This window comes from Schistocerca serialis, chromosome 6 (genome assembly GCF_023864345.2).
Source record: "Schistocerca serialis cubense isolate TAMUIC-IGC-003099 chromosome 6, iqSchSeri2.2, whole genome shotgun sequence".
NCBI lineage: Eukaryota > Metazoa > Arthropoda > Insecta > Orthoptera > Acrididae > Schistocerca > Schistocerca serialis.
This window is the reverse complement of record NC_064643.1, coordinates 173,146,029-173,167,229: the sequence shown is the minus strand read 5'-3', so window position 1 is coordinate 173,167,229 and position 21,201 is coordinate 173,146,029. Positions and strand designations below refer to the sequence as shown.

General features: G+C 51.0%; 1 protein-coding gene across 1 annotated transcript; it reads left to right on the top strand.

The window, feature by feature from the left end:
- The first annotated feature begins 16,263 nt into the window (after nucleotides 1–16,263).
- On the top strand, nucleotides 16,264–19,654 carry LOC126484727 (polycystic kidney disease protein 1-like 3). The gene is made up of 5 exons (XM_050108322.1): nucleotides 16,264–16,354; nucleotides 16,466–16,960; nucleotides 17,300–17,529; nucleotides 17,621–18,245; nucleotides 19,446–19,654. Exons 1-5 carry the CDS (start codon nucleotides 16,264–16,266, stop codon nucleotides 19,652–19,654), a joined length of 1,650 nt encoding a protein of 549 aa, XP_049964279.1.
- The last annotated feature ends 1,547 nt before the right edge of the window (nucleotides 19,655–21,201 follow it).

The window sequence follows — 21,201 nt, the reverse complement described above, 5'->3', positions numbered from 1 at the left end:
CTGCCCTGATAACAAACCAAGATTAATGGCAACTGGCTTAAACGAAGTTTTAGCTCCCACATTCTTTTTCGGTAATTTTTATTCCCGTTCCCCGCTTCAAAATATGAGATTCATGTTTTCTACACAATTACACAATACACTGGTGCATTTACGATATTTTATACCTTTCTAAATTTGTAAATAATCTCATCACATTTTTGTATGTTTCTGCGTGATAATGTTGTTCTACGAGAATTAGTTACCCTGCAAATTCCACTTTAAAATCATCTACATTCAAAATAGAATATGTACCTGTGAAAAATGTAATCTCGTTTTCTTTTATTTGTATCATTCTTAACAAATGTCCCTTGCATATGATTATGTTCGAAATTTAATGTATGTGATGTCTAAGAAAACTTCATTGCTCACCTAACAAAGATTTATTTTTACATTCCATAGTCATAATTCGCTTCTTCATAAATAACTTATCTTGTTGTAAAAGCTAAATATAAAGAAACCTTGAGATGTGGTTTTTTTGAAAATTGTTGAATTTATGTTCTTGAATATATAAACATCTTTCGTTCCTGTACTATTTGAGAAGTTTGCAGCCATAAAAAATATAACACGCTTTAAATTTGTCAGCACTAAATAGTGGAAATTGTACTATTTTTCAGTTTGACTCACAGAAGCTTGTGGAAGTAACACTGTTTTATACTATATACCTTGAGATTTGCACTTCAGACGCTTCTTGCGAGCTTTCAGTGTGTGTTGGCCACATAGGCTGTGTTTTGTTACTATATGAAATTGTGCATGTATTTTATTTTATTTTGTGCTAAAACTGTTTGTTTTGCTATTGTATCAACGCTGCTTGCTAACAATCTTGTGGTAAGAGGAATTCAAAATAAAAGATGTACGAATTAAACATTAACATTGTGCTTCACTCTTACTCTACTAAAAAACCCGGATATGCGTACTGTAATTAAGATTTTTATCTGACGCTCACAGCTAGTCGCTGATGCCACAAACAAGAAAAATAACTCGTATAACTCCTTCTCTTGGAACATTAAAACACACATCGCAAAAATAATTATGTTCACTATGAAAGCATGAATCAAATATTGGTAGCATATACAAGGGTAATTTTTATCCTAGAATCTACCACATTGTCCAAGGCGAGGTATTCAGTATAAAAGCGCCAAATAACGGTTAGAACATGATTCGAACAGCATCTCTTAAAGTTGCCAGATAATGATGACAAAAATAATTCGGACAACGGCTCTTACCTTCGAACAATATGTGAAGGGCTCAGACGCACACTGTCCTTTTAAGCCGCCTTCACACGCGACGAGGCCGCAAACGTTAATCCCGACGCAGAAGGGATCCCTGACGTCACGAGAGTCAGACGGCGCCGTCGCCGTGTGGACGAGCTGGCTAACATGATTTTGCGATCTCAGCGCTCTCCAGTGGCGGTTGACGGCGTTTATTTGGTTCGCACATCACACAGTTTCGTTACGAAAATGGTTCCCTGTAAAACAGTTGCATTAACTCTACTAGCGATTGTCAAAGTAGGGGGCAGAAGATCACAAAGAAGATTCTGGACTCATCGATGGTTTGAACAGTGATTTGCTGGTATGTATACTAGAAGAAATTGTTCGTTAACTCAACTGAGTTTTCATCCCTTTTTCCGTGCAGTGTTTAATGTCAGTTTGCTCATGTATAATATCCATATTCTGGTTCAAATGGCTCTGAGCACTATGGGACTTAACATCTGAGGTCATCAGTCCCCTAGAACCTAGAACTACTTAAACCTAACTAATCTAAGGACATCACACACATCCATGGCCGAGGCAGGATTCGAACCTGCGACTGTAGCAGAAGCGCGGTATCTTGGGTGCACAACCTACGACCAAGCTAATTTGTTTGACTGATGGGACTGCTAAGTGCTATACCACCTACTGCACTCCCCTGACTTAAGTCCTCGTAAGTTCAAGTCGATTTCTAAACTGAAGGAAACACTTAACGGCATTTCCTTCAGAGCTTCTACAAATTCGTCGCGCAATTGACCGCGCCGCTCGAACTGTCAACACAACTGGCACTGCTAGGAGTATCCTACGGCTTCCACATCGCTTGCAACGGGTTATACAAAACGCTGGTGACTACTTCGAAGGTCAGTAAAACTTTGAAACACGTATCTATAATGTAAGAGTTTTAAATAAATAGTTGCCACTAATAAAGTGCCAACGTGTGTGTGTGTGTGTGTGTGTGTGTGTGTGTGTGTGTGTGTGTGTGTATTTTGCAGAAAGATTCATAATCTTTTAGAAAACAAAAGGTGAAAAAAAAGTTGGAGGGATGAACGCTAACTTGCTTCCTTCCTCTTAACAACTTGAGAGCTCACAACGTTGCGCTATAGCCTTCACATAGGAATCGGTCCTCCTTATGTAAGGTGTTTGGAAATTCCCATTACAAAATTCTAGAACTTTCAGAGGAAAGTTGTAACCGAATTCGCCGATTCCACGTGTGGCTGATTCGCCGTTGTATTTCAAATGTCAGAATTGCGTGTAATGGAATCGCTTGAAAGTTACATAGCAGGGACAGGAATGTTTTTTAACTACGAACGAGACAATATTTAACTGGATGACTCGCTAAAGTAACAATGTACATAATAATTTATGCACCGTTCTGCAGCGTTGGCCGCGCTACACAAAGTGAATCCGTTTAGCGGTCGGATTAACGGCTCCCCGCGCATGTACCGCTACCTGCCGGGATTGCCTTGCAAAAAAGAACCTTCGCCTCTCCCGCACTGACTACGTGTTGCTCCTCAGAAAAATCCAGCTTTTAGTTCGCCCAGGAGAGCATTTTCATTAAAACTGCACAACATTACACTGTTATAAGCAACACTGAAAACAATGTCTAACAAATTTTGATATGTGTTTCCTAACAGAATACTATGCTACTGGCTAGTACAATTACTACACCAAGAAGAAATCTACACTTCTGGAAATGGAAAAAAGAACACATTGACACCGGTGTGTCAGACCCACCATACTTGCTCCGGACACTGCGAGATGGCTGTACAAGCAATGATCACACGCACGGCACAGCGGACACACCAGGAACCGCGGTGTTGGCCGTCGAATGGCGCTAGCTGCGCAGCATTTGTGCACCGCCGCCGTCAGTGTCAGCCAGTTTGCCGTGGCATACGGAGCTCCATCGCAGTCTTTAACACTGGTAGCATGCCGTGACAGCGTGGACGTGAACCGTATGTGCAGTTGACGGACTTTGAGCGAGGGCGTATAGTGGGCACGCGGGAGGCCGGGTGGACGTACCGCCGAATTGCTCAACACGTGGGGCGTGAGGTCTCCACAGTACATCGATGTTGTCGCCAGTGGTCGGCGGAAGGTGCACGTGCCCGTCGACCTGGGACCGGACCGCAGCGACGCACGGATGTACGCCAAGACCGTAGGATCCTACGCAGTGCCGTAGGGGACCGCACCGCCACTTCCCAGCAAATTAGGGACACTGTTGCTCCTGGGGTATCGGCGAGGACCATTCGCAACCGTCTCCATGAAGCTGGGCTACGGTCCCGCACACCGTTAGGCCGTCTTCCGCTCACACCCCAACATCGTGCAGCCCGCCTCCAGTGGTGTCGCGACAGGCGTGAATGGAGGGACGAATGGAGACGTGTCGTCTTCAGCGATGAGAGTCGCTTCTGCCTTGGTGCCAATGATGGTCGTATGCGTGTTTGGCGCCGTGCAGGTGAGCGCCACAATCAGGACTGCATAGCGTTCGTGCTGGACGTGCAGACCGCGTGAGACGACGCTTCATCCAGTCCCAAACATGCTCAATGGGGGACAGATCCGGAGATCTTGCTGGCCAGGGTAGTTGACTTACACCTTCTAGAGCACGTTGGGTGGCACGGGATACATGCGGACGTGCATTGTCCTGTTGGAACAGCAAGTTCCCTTGCCGGTCTAGGAATGGTAGAACGATGGGTTCGATGACGGTTTGGATGTACCGTGCACTATTCAGTGTCCCCTCGACGATCACCAGTGGTGTACGGCCAGTGTAGGAGATCGCTCCCCACACCATGATGCCGGGTGTTGGCCCTGTGTGCCTCGGTCGTATGCAGTCCTGATTGTGGCGCTCACCTGCACGGCGCCAAACACGCATACGACCATCATTGGCACCAAGGCAGAAGCGACTCTCATCGCTGAAGACGACACGTCTCCATTCGTCCCTCCATTCACGCCTGTCGCGACACCACTGGAGGCGGGCTGCACGATGGTGGGGCGTGAGCGGAAGACGGCCTAACGGTGTGCGGGACCGTAGCCCAGCTTCATGGAGGCGGTTGCGAATGGTCCTCGCCGATACCGCAGGAGCAACAGTGTCCCTAATTTGCTGGGAAGTGGCGGTGCGGTCCCCTACGGCACTGCGTAGGATCCTACGGTCTTGGCGTGCATCCGTGCGTCGCTGCGGTCCGGTCCCAGGTCGACGGGCACGTGCACCTTCCGCCGACCACTGGCGACAACATCGATGTACTGTGGAGACCTCACGCCCCACGTGTTGAGCAATTCGGCGGTACGTCCACCCGGCCTCCCGCATGCCCACTATACGCCCTCGCTCAAAGTCCGTCAACTGCACATACGGTTCACGTCCACGTTGTCGCGGCATGCTACCAGTGTTAAAGACTGCGATGGAGCTCCGTATGCCACGGCAAACTGGCTGACACTGACGGCGGCGGTGCACAAATGCTGCGCAGCTAGCGCCATTCGACGGCCAACACCGCGGTTCCTGGTGTGTCCGCTGTGCCGTGCTTGTGATCATTGCTTGTACAGCCCTCTCGCAGTGTCCGGAGCAAGTATGGTGGGTCTGACACACCGGTGTCAATGTGTTCTTTTTTCCATTTCCAGGAGTGTATATAAAACAAAGTCCGGTTTGTTACAACACTTATAACTCGAGATCTGCTGGACCAATTTTCATGGTTTTTGATTTGTTGGATTTGTCTCCGCCCCGAATGTCAGAATACATCTTAAAAATAATGAAAAATTGACGAATAAAAATTTTCATGGTTTTTGATTTGTTGGATGTGTCTCCGCCCCGAATAGCAGAATACATCTTAAAAATAATGAAAAATTGACGAATACTTGAAAAATGCGTTATTTTCCCTAAAAGTTCTTTAGTTTCGGAGCTGTCAAATTTTTTTGTCAAAATCTGTAAGTAATGATTGACATTTATGCATGCGTTCATAAACTATTTAAAATGGATGAATAAACTATTATGTGTATTTTTTTTAAAAAAGATTGAAAAATATTACGCGTGCGTTCAGAAATGTGTAATGAATACTTAATCATTTCAATAAATGCTCATTTGTTTATTACATGTCAAACATTTGTTGTCCAATCCTGTCAAATACTGTAACAACTATTTATGTGTGCGTTCAGAAATTTATTTTGTGTAAAATGTCTCGAAAGTTCAGGTAGGTACTGTTATATTTGTTTGTTTTAGACATTAATTTGTGTAAATTATTTATTAAATTAAGTAAAGATTTATTCTACAGGTTAACAAAAGTGTAAATGACTTTTAATAGGTTGTCTATGATTTTTCTTGACAAGCTATTGTCTATGTCTCGATTGTTTTATGTGGTTTTGTGCGAGTGCATACTATTAATAAAAATGCCGAGTCCTAGAAGATCTAATCTTTCCCAGCGGAGCCGTAATGCAGTTAGGCAACGGAATATCGCGAGTCAATTATCTGACGAAGAACGAGAAATTGCCCGAGAAGAGCGCCGCGTTACGATGGAGCAAAGAAGGGCCTTAATTCGTGCTTCTCAAACACAAGAGCAAAGAGAGGCAGCCCGGGAACGGCTAGATTAGAAACGAGAAATCGTCGAGCTTATCGTACAGATGAACAGAGGAATAATCTTCGAAGTGCAAGAAGAAATGGTTCAAGTATTGATTTGAATCGAGCAGCGTTTCGATATGATTGCACCATCGACTACAGCTTGCATCGTTTAGTTTGCATTGGTCCAATGGACGTTGTTTGCCAGCATTGTGGCGCATTGAAGTTTGTTGGTGAAACGCCTGGTTTGTGCTGCCTTAGTGGTAAAGTGACATTGGCATTAGTGGTCCCGCCACCAGAGCCATTGCGTTCCCTGCTTTATGGCGAAACACTAGAACCACGACATTTTCTAGCGAACACTCAAAAATACAATGTCTGTTTCCAAATGACTTCATTTGGGGCGGAAATTATCGAAGAACACGGATATAATCCGACATTTACGGTAATTTACGTTAAAAACTTTATTTTCTATTATTGTAAAAAAAATTTGGAATGTAGTTTGTTAGATTTCTGTATTTGTCTCTAAAATAAAAATGGTATGTTATTATTTGAAAAAAAAGTGTTTGTAAATCTAACTATAACTATGGCTTTGAATTTACAAATTCAAGGCCAGATTTGCCATCGCATTGGATCATTGCAACCTATTGAAGGTGCACAGCACAAATTCTTGCAAATATACTTCATGGGCAATATGGAAGAACAACTTGACCGGCGTCAAGAGATCAACACAGCTACGAAAAGAGCAATTCTCCAAGATTTGCAGCAAATGCTTCATGAACATCATGCATTGGTCAGGCTGTTCAAGACTGCTTTAGAGCGCATGCCAAGTGATGACTATAAAGTTGTAATCAGAGCAGATAAAAGACCAGCTGGAACACATGAACGCACATTTAATGCTCCAACAATCGATGAAGTGGCAATCCTGATTGTTGGTGAAAACTTGGAAACACGTGATATTGTGCTTACACGACGCAATACTGGGCAACTACAAAGAATATATGAAACACACCGTTCATATGACGCGTTACAATACCCGCTGATGTTTTGGCAAGGAGACGATGGATATCACTTTAATATCAAAATGATTAATCCATTGAATGGTAAGATCAATATCATTGTTTTCATTTTAACTTGATATACATTTTATTCTGTTTGCTTTTGGTACACAAAAAAAGTTGTCACTCCTAATTTAGTAGAGAGTAGCTGTAAGAGTCGTTAACCTATTAGGGGTTCTAAAATACAATTTTTACTGTATTTGTTTCAGGTGAGGAAACTACCAAGAAGGTTAGTTCGATGAATTATTACGCATATCGTTTGATGATTCGTGAAAATCCTGACAATTATTTGTTGCGATTTCGTCGACTGCTTCAACAATACTGCGTTGACATGTACGTTAAAATCGAAACGGAGCGCCTGACTTTCATCCGGTTGAATCAAGCTAAATTGCGTTCGGATGAGTATATTCATTTACGCGATGCAATAAGCACAGAAGGAGATTCAGAAAATGTTGGTCGATTGACTATTTTACCAGCGACATACACAGGTAGCCCGCGTCATATGCATGAATATGCGCAAGACGCAATGACATATGTTCGTCATTATGGTCGGCCAGATCTATTCACTACATTTACATGTAATCCGAAATGGATGGAAATTATTCAATTGCTGCTTCCCGGACAAACATCAAGTGATCGACACGACATCACCGCACGGGTTTTCAAGCAAAAAATTCGGTCACTAATAAATTACATTGTTAAGCAACACGTCTTTGGGATTACTCGATGCTGGATGTATTCAGTCGAATGGCAAAAACGAGGCCTACCGCATGCTCACATTCTAATTTGGTTAGTAGACAGAATTCGGCCAGATCAAATACAGTAGATGACATCATATGTGCGGAGATTCCTGCTCCTGAAACCGATCCAGACCTACATGACGTTGTAATCACGAATATGATTCATGGACCATGTGGCACTATCAACCGCCAAACGGTATCCGCGAAAATTCACGGCAGAGACCATTACAGGCAACGATGGTTATCCATTGTATCGGCGTCGATCGCCCGATGATAATGGTAGAACTATCACAACTAAAGTGAAAGGAAACGATTTCATAGTTGACAACAGCTGGATTGTTCCATATTCGCCACTTCTTTCCAAAACATTCAAGGCACATTGTAATGTTGAGTATTGCAATTCGGTCAAATCTATTAAATACATTTGCAAATATGTCACGAAAGGGAGCGACATGGCGGTTTTTGGTATCCAAACATCCAATATCATCGATGAAATCACGCGCTATCAAGTTGGTAGATATGTGAACTGCAATGAAGCAATTTGGCGTATGTTCTCATTCCCTATTCACGAACGTTATCCCACTGTTGTACATTTGGGGGTGCATCTAGAGAACAGTCAGAGAGTATATTTCACAGCGTCGAATGCTGCTCAACGTGCCGAAACACCTCCAGCGACAACACTGACCAGTTTCTTTGCGATCCGTTCGCACGAACGTTGCTTTACTCGGAAATGCCACGTTATTACACTTGGAACGCTACATCGAAGAAATTTCAACGTCGGAAGCAAGGCGATGCAGTTCCTGGTCATCCAGATATGCGTTCTGCTGATGCTCATGGTCGCATTTACACAGTTCATCCGAAGAATGATGAATGTTTCTATTTGCGGTTGTTGCTGGTACATGTTCGAGGGCCAACATCATTTGAATCACTACGAACTGTTAATGGTATAGTGTGCCCCACATTTCGTGCAGCATGTCACGAGCTGAATTTGCTTGAAAACGATACTCATTGGGACACGACAATCGCTGAAGCAATTATTTCTGCATCTCCAAGTCAAATACGCACATTATTTGCTATCATCATTTCGACATGCTTCCCATCGAACCCACGTGACCTGTGGAACAAATACGAAGATAACATGTCAGAAGACATTTTATATCGAATTCGTGTCAGCTCAAGAAATCCCGATCTTGAGGCGAATGAGGAGATGCATAACCAGGCTTTGCTCTTGATCGAAGATATGTGTTACCTCATGTGCGGCAGTTTGTTAGTTAGGTTAGGAATGCCAGCGCCAGATCGCGGAATGAATGACGCATTTAATAGAGAATTGGAACGTGAACGTGAATATGATCCACATGAACTAATCCAATTAGTTCAAACGAATGTACCACTGTTGAATCCTAAGCAGAAGGAAGTCTATGATACACTGATTAATGCAATTGATGATGGAAATGGTGGCTTATTTTTTTTGGATGCCCCCGGTGGAACTGGGAAGACATTCCTCATGTCATTGATTTTGGCCACTGTACGTGCGAGATCCGAAATTGCGGTAGCAATTGCTTCTTCTGGAATAGCGGCCACATTGTTAGACGGATGCCGTACGGCTCACTCAGCGTTAAAATTGCCATTAAACCTTCAAATTACTGAACAACCGACATGTAACATTTCGAAACACTCCGCAATGGCCAAAGTTTTAGTAGCATCAAAAATCATCATATGGGACGAATGCACAATGGCGCACAAACGCGCATTGGAAGCACTAGACCGAACATTAAAAGATCTGCGCAATGACTCGAGATGTTTTGGTGGTTCAATGATTTTATTATCTGGCGATTTCCGACAAACACTACCAGTAATTCCAAGACCTACTGCTGCCGACGAAATAAACGCTTGCCTCAAAGCATCAAATCTGTGGCGATATGTAAACAAACTTCAACTGTCTGTAAATATGAGAATTGCATTGTTGAACGATCTATCTGCTGATGATTTCCCGAAGCAATTGCTGACTATCGGTAATGGCCGTGTTCCTGTTGACGAATCGAGCGGTTTGATTTCATTTCCTCCAAATTTTTGCAATTTCGTCTCATCAAAAGACGAGCTTATCAACAAAGTATTTCCGGATATCACTGCTAACCACAAAAATACTAAATGGTTAAGTGAGCGAGCAATTTTGGCGGCTAAAAATAAAGATGTAGATGACCTCAATTTTATAATTCAAAATCAAATCGTAGGTACTCTGTATTCATTCAAATCTATCGACTTTGTAACAAACGAAGAAGAAGCCACTAATTATCCAACTGAATTTTTGAACTCCTTGGATGTGCCTGGTTTACCACCGCACAATTTACAACTGAAGGTTGGCTCGGTAGTCATCATGCTTAGAAATTTAAACCAACCAAAACTGTGCAATGGAACGCGTTTGGTGATAAGAAAACTGATGAGCAATGTGGTTCACGCGTCGATACTTAAAGGAAAATTTAAAGATGAGGAAGTTCTTATTCCAAGGATTCCGATGATCCCAACAGATATGCCCTTTGAGTTTAAACAAATTCAATTCCCGATTCGTCTTGCCTTCGCCATGACGATCAACAAATCACAGGGCCAATCCTTGACTATTTGTGGCCTCAATCTAGAAAATGCGTGTTTTTCTCATGGTCAATTGTACGTGGCATGCTCACGTGTCGGCAAACCATCGGCATTATTTGTTCTTGCGCCTGACCAAAAAGCAAAGAATGTCGTTTACCACAAGGTGCTTGAATGAAAATCCGATTAATGAATTAATCAGAGTGTATCCCAACCTGCACAACATAGTTTTCAATGATTTTTTTCTGACATGTGTTTGAAATACTTAATTATTATTATTTTTTAAATTTTTATTCTCATTCTGTATGTATTCATCATCATTCATCAAAATAAAATACTTTTATATTTCTATCTATATTAATATTATTTTGTATCATTGCATTACGTTCATCAAAGCCTAAATTAGTTCAGCTAAAAGGTAACACGACGTTCATTGACTGTTAGGCGGTACGAAGTTCGCCGGGTCAGCTAGTGCAGATGATAAACGGGTATTCATTGGACAAATATATTATACTAGAACTGACATGTCATTACATTTTCACGCAATTTGGGTGCATAGATCCTGAGAAATCACTACCCAGAATAACCACCTCTGGCCGTAATAACGGCCTTGATACGTCTGCGCATTGAGTCAAACAGAGCTTGGATGGCTTGTACAGGTACAGCTGCCCATGCAGCTTCAACACGATACCACAGCTCATCAAGAGTAGTGACTGGCGTATCGTGACGAGCCAGTTGCTCGGCCACCATTGACCAGACGTTTTCAATTGGTGAGAGATCTGGAGAATGTGCTGTCCAGGGCAGCAGTCGAACATTTTCTGTATCCTGAAAGGCCCGTACAAGACCTGCAACATGCGGTCGTGCATTATCCTGCTGAAATCTAGGGTTTCGCAGGGATCGAAAGGGTAGAGCCACAGGTCGTAACAAATCTGAAATGTAACGTCCACTTCAAAGTGCCGTCAATGTAATGAAGAGGTGACCGAGACGTGTAACCAATGGCACCCCATACCATCACGCTGGGTGATATGCCAGCATGGCGATGACGAATACATGCTTCCAATGTGCGTTCACCGCGAGATCACCAAACACGGATGCGACCATCATGATGCTGTAATCAGAACCTGGATGCATCCGAAAAAATGACGTTTTGCCATTTGTGCACCCAGGTTCGTCGTTGAGTACACCATCGCAGGCGCAAGGGTAACCGCGTCGAGGGTAATCACATCCATGGTCTCCGAGCTGATAGTCCATGCTGCTGCAAACGTAATCGAACTGTTCGTGCAGACGGTTGTTCGCTTGTAAACGTCCCCATCTGTTGACTCAGGGATCGAGACGTGGGTGCACGCTCCGTTACAGCCATGCGGATAATATGCCTGTCATCTCGACTGCTGGTGATACGAGGCCGTTGGGATCCAGCTCGGCGTTCCGTAGTACTCTCCTGAAATCACCGATTCCATATTCTGCTACAGTCATTGGATCTCGACCAACGCGAGCAGCAATGTTGCGATACGATAAACCGCAATCGCGATAGGTTACAATCCGACCGGAAACGTGATGGTACATATATCTCCTCCTTACACGAGAGATCACAACAACGTTTCACCAGGCAACGCCGGTCAACTGCTGTTTGTGTATGAGAAATCGGTTGGAAACTTTCCTCATGTCAGCACGTTGTAGGTGTCGCCACCGGCGCCCACCTTGTGTGAATGCTCTAAAAATCTAATCATTTGTATATCACAGCATCTTCTTCCTGTCGGTTAAATTTCGCTTCTGTAGCACATCATCTTCGTGGTGTAGCAATTTTAATGGCCAGTAGCGTATTATTATCAGCTTACCTATTAACGTTTCAAACTTCTTTCCAAAGCGAGGTGTGGATAATGGCATTCGATTTTCAGGACTGGTACGCCACACAACTTATTACGCACTGAACATGTTATATGGCCTACCTGGATTTCGTTTTATCTGTAGCAAACAGCTTGCAACTATGTAGCCTCACCTTATGACAGATCCACTGGACGTCTACAACGTCCACAAAGATTTTTTTTGGTCGCCAGCTCTGAAGGGGCAAGTTCAATACTTTATTTCAGTTTATCTTTAAAATGCCAGAAGTAAATTTACTTTAACGACTTTCGTGGCAACAAATTTACTCGAAAACAAGATGGAAGCAGACTGAGATATTCTTACATGGCTTAATGGCAGCCATCTTTACGTTGAGTAATTATGTAAAGTTAATTGTCTGATAAAGCAAATTTAAAGGTAAGAAATCTCATTAAATAGTACTTTACAATGACATATCAAAGCGGTCACACTTCTTGTCCCTTGTTTTTGAAAATAAACCATTATTATTGGAAGTTACTTTTGTATGACACTGCAAGAGTGTCATAACACCAATCACTACGACCCTTGACCGTGCAGAGTGCCATAAAATTTACATTTAACAAACTGACAGGTAACTGTGGATCGGTATAACTTTTACACAAAGATTCTAACAAATACTCTTAACAAAACTATATTAGAACTTCGGTAAACCATGGAGTTGACTGTAACATTCTGATGCACTGCTACAGACTGTTAATACGAAAATGCCTTGCCTGGTTCCCTGTAGTCGTATCGTTGAAGTTCGTGCTTGTTGTAGGAACGTTTGGATAGGCTCTTCACGTATCCAGAGATGGAATTAATTAATAACTACCAGCCACTTGCGGTTTGTGATATCAACTTTCTTTATCATCGGATCTATACACCACCACATAAAACCAGTCAGATGTTTTTGCTTTCCCACACGAAATAAACTGGACACTACTTCAGGAACTATAAACCACTGCCACATCAAATATTAAGCCCTCTCACTCAGAATCGTTATTGCTTAAGGATCACATCGCCAGACATAGCACACCACCATACATACACCATGAAGACTCGACTGCAACTCCTCGGTTTTCGATTCTTTGCCACCTTGCGGTGCTCGCCCCAAGGTCATCCTTAAGATTGGCGGTCGAAAACCCACAGTGGATTCCCTACCTTTATTATTTCGTTTGAACTGAATTACATGTTCTATTACATTTAGAATGTTACAGTCAGTGCACTTATAACTTACATTAATCTCTATAGTTTCTTTTTCGTAAAATAATTAATTTTTCACAAAATACTCCCTCCTTCCAACGAACATTTATCACTGACATTACAATTGTGCTATTGACATATTTGAAAAATTTGTAAAAATCTGCCAACTGGTTGCATACATTCTCTATTTACCTCGACCAGGTAAGGTAATTACCTGAACTGAATATGCCAGATAAAATATCTTATCTAATAAAAGTTTACATTAATGTAGACAAGTGTAAAAGAAATAGTACTTACATGAAGAACATATCGTCAAAGATATACAGTGATTTAAGAGCTGAGTTGCTCAAGTCATGCATTAAAATATAAGACATAATGTTCTTCAAAAAGTCAAACATTAAAACATAAGTAACGCCGGAGTGGTGTGATGATACCAACTGTCTGGCAACTAGTCACGCTGCCAAGTAAACATAATGTAGGGCGCGCCACAAGCCGGCCACAAGTAATGTGAGCAACACACTTTTGTCTATAACACATTTTCTGAAGTAAATTATACGTATAGCCAATATAACTTTCAACTAAATAAATTTTACAAATTATTGAGTAACATTTATAAAAGAGCTTTAAACGGGATAAAATAGTACAACGTTCGCTATGTTTTACGTAGCACAGGTAGAACCAAAGTTAAATACGACTGGAATTACATACGTAAACATCTCCAGCGGTAATTCTTTAGAATACCGCCCTTAGATTGTGCCATTCCGGCTCTAATCGAAGCGATAGGTTTTTGCAGGTGCCAGCCAGCCAGCCAGCCACCCTTCAGCGGTCCAGCAAGCACCCAGCAACCAACAGCAGTCCTGCCTAGCAGCCAGTAGCGGTCCCAGCCAGCAGCCGGCAGCGGTCCCAGCCTAGCAGCCACCAGTGCTCCCAGCCAGCAGCAGTCCCAGCCAGCAGTGGTCCCAGCCAGCAGCAGTCCCAGCCTAGAAGCCACCAGCACCCCCAGCCAGCAGCCGTCCCAGTCAACAGCGGTCCCAGCCAGCAGCAAGCAGCAGTCCCAGCCTAGCAGCCACCAGTGCTCCCAGCCAGCAGCAGTCCCAGCCAGCAGTGGTCCCAGCCAGCAGCAGTCCCAGCCTAGCAGCCACCAGCACCCCCAGCCAGCAGCGGTCCCAGCCAGCAGCGGTACCAGCCAGCAGCAAGCAGCAGTCCCAGCCTAGCAGCCACCAGTGCTCCCAGCCAGCAGCGGTCCCAGCCAGCAGCGGTCCCAGCCAGCAGCGGTCCCAGCCAGCAGCCAGCAGCGGTCCCAGCCTAGCAGCCAACAGCGCTCCCAGCCAGCAGCGGTCCCAGCCAGCAGCGGTCCCACCCAGCAGCCAGCAGCGGTCCCAATCCTAGCAGCCAGCAGCGCTCCCAGCCAGCAGCAGTCCCAGCCAGCAGCGGTCCCAGCCAGCAGCAGTCCCAGCCAGCAGCCAGCAACGGTCCCAGCCTAGCACCCAACAGCGCTCCCAGCCAGCAGCGGTCCCAGCTAGCTGCGGTCCCAGCCAGCAGCCAGCAGCGGTCCCAGCCTAGCAGCCAACAGTGCTCCCACCCAGCAGCGGTCCCAGCCAGCAGCGGTCCCAGCCAGCAGCGGACCTAGACAGAGGCGGTCCCAGCCAGCAGCCAACAGCGATCCCTGCCTAGCAGCCAACAGCACTCCCAGCCAGCAGTGGTCCCAGCCAGCAGCGGTGCCAGCCAGCAGCGGTCCCAGCCAGCAGCCAGCAGCGGTCCCAGCCTAGCAGCCAACAGCGCTCCCAGCCAGCAGCGGTCCCAGCCAGCAGCCAGCAGCGGTCCCAGCCTAGCAGCCAACAGCGCTCCCAGCCAGCAGCGGTCCCAGCCAGCAGCGGTCCCAGCCAGCAGCCAGCAGCGGTCCCAGCCTAGCAGCCAACAGCGCTACCAGCCAGCAGCGGTCCCAGCCAGCAGCAGTCCCAGCCAGCAGTGGTCCCAGCCAGCTGCCAGCAACGGTCCCAGCCTAGTAGAAACAGCGCTCCCAGCCAGCAGCGGTCCCAGCCAGTAGCGGTCCCAGCCAGCAGCCAGCAGCGGTCCCAGCATAGCAGCCACCAGCGCTCACAGCCAGCAGCGGTCCCAGCCAGCAGCGGTCCCAGCCAGCAGCCAGCAGCGGTCCCAGCCTAGCAGCCACCAGCGCTCCCAGCCAGCAGCGGTCCCAGCCAGCAACGGTCCCAGCCAGCAGCCAGCAGCCAGCAGCCAGCAGCCAGTGGCGGTCCTAGACAAAGGCGGTCCCGGCCAGCAGCCAGCAGCGGTCCCAGCCTAGCAGCCAACAGTGCTAACAGCCAGCAGCGGTCCCAGCCAGCAGCGGTCCCAGCCAGCAGCCAGCAGCGGTCCCAGGCTAGCAGCCAGCAGCGCTCCCAGCCAGCAGCGATCCCAGCCAGCAGCGGTCCCAGCCAGCAGCGGTCCATGCCAGCTGCCAGCAGCGATCCCAGCCTAGCAGCCACCAGCGCTCGCAGCCAGCAGCATTCCCAGCCAGCAGCAGTCCCAGGCAGAAGCGGTCCCAGCAAACAACCAGCAATGGTCCAGCCTAGCAACCAACAGCGTCCCAGCCAGTAGCGGTCCAAGCCAGCAGCCAGCAGCCAGCAGCCAGTGGCGGTCCTAGACAAAGGGGGTCCCGGCCAGCAGCCAGCAGCGGTCCCAGCCTAGCAGCCAACAGTGCTCCCAGCCAGCAGCGGTCCCAGCCAGCAGCGGTCCCAGCCAGCAGCCGACAATGGTCCCAGCCTAGCAGCCAACAGCGGTCCCACCCAGCAGCGGTTCGAACCAGCAACCAGAAGCAGCAACAGCCTAGCAGCCATCACCGCTCCCAACCAGCAACGGTCCTAGCCAGCAGCCAGCAGGGGTCCTAGCCGAGCTGCCAACAGCGCTCCCAGCCAACAGCGGTCCCAGAAAGCAGCGGTCCCTATCAGAAGCGGTCACAGCCAGCAGCGGTCCCAGCCAGCAGCCAGCAGCGGTCACAACCTAGCAGCCACATGCGCTCCCAGCCAGCAGCGGTCCCAGCCAGTAGCCAGCAGCGGTCCCAGCCAGTAGCCAGCAGCCAGCAGTGGTGCAGCCTAGCTGCCAGTAGCTGTCCCAGCCAGCAGCCAGCAGCAGTCCCAGCGTAGCAGCCAACAGCACTCCCAGCCAGCAGCGGTCCCTGCCAGCAACGGTCCCAGCCAGGTGCGGTCCCAGCAGGCAGCCAGCAGTGGTCGAGCCTGGCAGCCAGCAGCTCACAGGACAGCAGCGGTCCCAGCCAGCAGCCATCAGTGGTCCCAGCAAAGCAGCCAACAGTGCTCCCAGCCAGCAGCGGTCCCAGCCAGTACCCAGCAGCGGTCCCAGCCAGCATCCAGCAGCAGTCCAGCCTAGCAGCCAGCAGCGTCCCAGCCAGCAGCGGTTCCAGCCAGCAGCGGTCCCAGCCTAGCAGCCAACAGCGGTCCCAGCAGCAGCAGTCCCAGCCAGCAGCAGTCACAGACAGCAGCGGTCCCAGCCAGGAGCCAGCAGTGGTCCAGCCTAGCAGCCAGCAGCGTCCCAGCCAGCAGCGGTCGCAGGCAGCAGCGGTCCCAGACAGCAGCCAGCAGCAGTCCAGCCTAGCAGCTAGCAGCGTCCCAGCCAGCAGTGGTCCCAGCCAGCAGCGGTCCCAGCCTAGCAGCCAACAGCACTCCCAGCCAGCAGCGGCCCCAGCCTGCAGCGGTCCCAGACAGATGCCAGCAGCGGTCCCAGCCTAGCAGCCAGCAGCGCTCCCAGCAAGCAGCGGTCCCAGCCAGCTGCGGTCCCAGCCAGCAGCCAGCACCGGTCCCAGCCTAGCAGCCAACAGTGCTCCCAGCCAGCAGCGGTCCCAGCCAGCAGCGGTCCCAGCCAGCAGCGGACCTAGACAGAGGCGGTCCCAGCCAGCAGCCAACAGCGATCCCTGCCTAGCAGCCAACAGCACTCCCAGCCAGCAGTGATCCCAGCCAGCAGCGGTGCCAGCCAGCAGCGGTCCCAGCCAGCAGCCAGCAGCGGTCCCAGCCTAGCAGCCAACAGCGCTCCCAGCCAGCAGCGGTCCCAGCCAGCAGCGGTCCCAGCCAGCAGCCAGCAGTGGTCCCAGCGTAGCAGCCAACAGCGCTACCAGCCAACAGCGGTCCCAGCCAGCAGCAGTCCCAGCCAGCAGTGGTCCCAGCCAGCTGCCAGCAACGGTCCCAGCCAACAGCGCTCCCAGCCAGCAGCGGTCCCAGCCAGCAGCCGTCCAAGCCAGCAGCGGTCCCAGCCAGCAGCCAGCAGCGGTCCCAGCCTAGCAGCTAACAGCGCTCCCAGCCAGCAGCGGTCAAAGCCAGCAGCGGTCCCAGCCAGCAGCCAGCAGCGGTCCCAGCATAGCAGCCACCAGCGCTCACAGCCAGCAGCGGTCACAGCCAGCAGTGGTCCCAGCCAGCAGCCAGCAGCGGTCCTAGCCTAGCAGCCACCAGCGCTCCCAGCCAGCAGCGGTCCCAGCCACCAACGGTGCCAGCCAGCAGCCAGCAGCCAGCAGCCAGTGGCGGACCTAGACAAAGGCGGTCCCGGCCAGCAGCCAGCAGCGGTCCCAGCCTAGCAGCCAACAGTGCTCCCAGCCAGCAGCGGTCCCAGCCAGCAGCGGTCCCAGCCAGCAGCCGGCAATGGTCCCAGCCTAGCAGCCAACAGCGGTCCCACCCAGCAGCGGTCCGAACCAGCAACCAGCAGCAGCAACAGCCTAGCAGCCATCACCGCTCCCAACCAGCAACGGTCCTAGCAAGCAGCCAGCAGGGGTCCCGGCCGAGCTGCCAACAGCGCTCCCAGCCAACAGCGGTCCCAGAAAGCAGCGGTCCCTATCAGAAGCGGTCACAGCCAGCAGCGGTCCCAGCCAGCAGCCAGCAGCGGTCACAACCTAGCAGCCACATGCGCTCCCAGCCAGCAGCGGTCCCAGCCAGTAGCCAGCAGCGGTCCCAGCCAATAGCCAGCAGCCAGCAGTGGTGCAGCCTAGCTGCCAGTAGCTGTCCCAGCCAGCAGCCAGCAGCAGTCCCAGCCTAGCAGCCAACAGCACTCCCAGCCAGCAGCGGTCCCTGCCAGCAACGGTCCCAGCCAGGTGCGGTCCCAGCAGGCAGCCAGCAGTGGTCGAGCCTGGCAGCCAGCAGCTCACAGGACAGCAGCAGTCCCAGCCAGCAGCCATCAGTGGTCCCAGCATAGCAGCCAAAAGCACTCCCAGCCAGCAGCAGTCCCAGCCAGTAACAAGCAGCGGTCCCAGCCAGTAGCCAGCAGCAAGCAGCGGTCCAGCCTACCTGTCAGTAGTGGTCCCAGCCAGCAGCCAGCAGCAGTCCCATCCTAGCAACCAGCAGCGGTCACAGCCAGCAGCGGTCCCAGCCGGCAGCCAGCAGTGGTCCCAGTGTAGCAGCCAACAGCGCTCCCAGTCAGCAGCGATCCCATCCAGTAGCCAGCAGCGGTCCCTGACAGCAGCCAACAACGCTCCCAGCCAGCAGCAGTCCCAGCCAGCAGCGGTCCCAGACAGCAGCCAGCAGTGGTCCAGCCTAGCAGGCAGCAGCGTCCCACACAGCAGTGGACCCAGCCAAGTAGCCAGCAGCAGTCCCAGCCTAGCAGCCAACAGCGGTCCCAGCCAGCAGCAGTCCCAGCCAGCAGCAGTCCCAGACAGCAGCGTTCCCAGCTAGCAGGCAGCAGCAGTCCAGCCTAGCAGCCAGCACCGTCCCACCCAGCAGTGGACCCAGCCAAGTAGCCAGCAGCAGTCCCAGCCTAGCAGCCAACAGCGGTCCCAGCCAGCAGCAGCCCCAGCCAGCAGCAGTCCCAGACAGCAGCGTTCCCAGCTAGCAGGCAGCCGCAGTCCAGCCTAGCAGCCAGCAGCGTCCCAACCAGCAGCGGTCCCAGCCAGCAGCCAGCAGCAGTCCCATCCTAGCAACCAGCAGCGGTCACAGCCAGCAGCGGTCCCAGCCGGCAGCCAGCAGTGGTCCCAGCGTAGCAGCCAACAGCGCTCCCAGTCAGCAGCGATCCCATCCAGTAGCCAGCAGCGGTCCCTGACAGCAGCCAACAACGCTCCCAGCCATCAGCAGTCCCAGCCAGCAGCGGTCCCAGACAGCAGCCAGCAGTGGTCCAGCCTAGCAGGCAGCAGCGTCCCACACAGCAGTGGACCCAGCCAAATAGCCAGCAGCAGTCCCAGCCTAGCAGCCAACAGCGGTCCCAGCCAGCAGCAGTCCCAGCCAGCAGCAGTCCCAGACAGCAGCGTTCCCAGCTAGCAGGCAGCAGCAGTCCAGCCTAGCAGCCAGCAGCGTCCCACCCAGCAGTGGACCCAGCCAAGTAGCCAGCAGCAGTCCCAGCCTAGCAGCCAACAGCGGTCCCAGCCAGCAGCAGTCCCAGCCAGCAGCAGTCCCAGACAGCAGCGTTCCCAGCTAGCAGGCAGCCGCAGTCCAGCCTAGCAGCCAGCAGCGTCCCAACCAGCAGCGGTCCCAGCCAGCAGCCAGCAGCCAGCGGCGGCCCTAGACAGAGGCGGTCCAAGCCAGGAGCCAGCAGCGGTCCCAGCCTAGCAGCCAACAGTACTTCCAGCCAGCAGCGGTCCCAGCCAGCAGCGGTCCCAGCCAGCAGCCAGCAGCGGTTCCAGGTTAGCAGCCACCAGCGCTCCCAGCCAGCAGCGGTCCCAGCCAGCAGCGGTCCCAACCAGCAGCCAGCAGTGGTCCCAGCCTAGCACCCAACAGCGGTCCCAGCCAGCAGCGGTCCGAGCCAGCAACCAGCGGCAGTAACAGCCTAGCAGCTATCAGCGCTCCCGGCCAGCAATGATCCTAGCCAGCAACCGGCAGCAGTCCCAGCCGAGCTGCCAACAGCGCTCCCAGCCAGCAGCAGTCCCAGCCAGCAGCAGTCCAGCCTAGCAGCCAGCAGCATCCCAGCCAGCAGCGGTTCCAGCCAGCAGCCAGCAGCGGTCCCAGCCTAGCAGCCAACAGCGCTTCCAGCCAGCAGCGGTCCCAGCCAGCAGCGGTCCAAAGCAGCAGCCAGCAGCGGTCCAGCCTAGCAGGCAGCAGTGTCCCACCCAGCAGTGGTCCCAGCCAAATAGCCAGCAGCGGTCCCAGCCTAGAAGCCAACAGCGGTCCCAGCAGCAGCAGTCCCAGCCAGCAGCAGTCACAGACAGCAGCGGTCCCAGCCAGCAGCCAGCAGTGGTCCAGCCTAGCAGCCAGCAGCGTCCCAGGTAGCAGCGGTCCCAGCCAGCAGTGGTCCCAGGCAGCAGCCAGCAGTGGTCCAGCCTAGCAGCCAGCAGCGTCCCAGGTAGCAGCGGTCCCAGCCAGCAGTGGTCCCAGACAGCAGCCAGCAGCAGTCCAGCCTAGCAGCCAACAGCGCTCCCAGCCAGCAGCGGTCCCAGCCAGCAGGGGTCCCAGCCAGCAGCCAGCAGTGGTCCAGCCTAGCAGCCAGCAGCGTCCCAGGTAGCAGAGGTCCCAGCCAGCAGCGGTCCCAGACAGCAGCCATCAGTGGTCCAGCCCAGCAGGCAACAGCGCTCCCAGCCAGCAGCGGTCCCAGCCTGCAGCGGTCCCAGACAGATGCCAGCAGCGGTCACAGCCTAGCAGCCAAGAGCTCTCCCGGCCAGCAGCAGTCCCAGCCAGTAGCAAGCAGAGGTCCCAGCCAGTAGCCAGCAGCCAGCAGCGGTCCAGCCTACCTCTCAGTAGCGGTCCCAGCCAGCAGCCAGCATCAGTCCCATCCTAGCAGCCAGCAGCGGTCCCAGCCAGCAGCGGTCCCAGCCTAGCAGCCAACAGCGGTCCCAGCAGCAGCAGTCCCAGCCAGCAGCAGTCACAGACAGCAGCGGTCCTAGCCTGCAGCCAGCAGCAGTCCAGCCTAGCAGCCAGCAGCGGCCCAGCCAGCTGCGGTTCCAGCCAGCAGCCAGCAGCGGTCCCAGCCTAGCAGCCAACAGCGCTCCCAGCCAGCAGCAGTCCCAGCCAGCAGCGGTCGCAGCCAGCAGC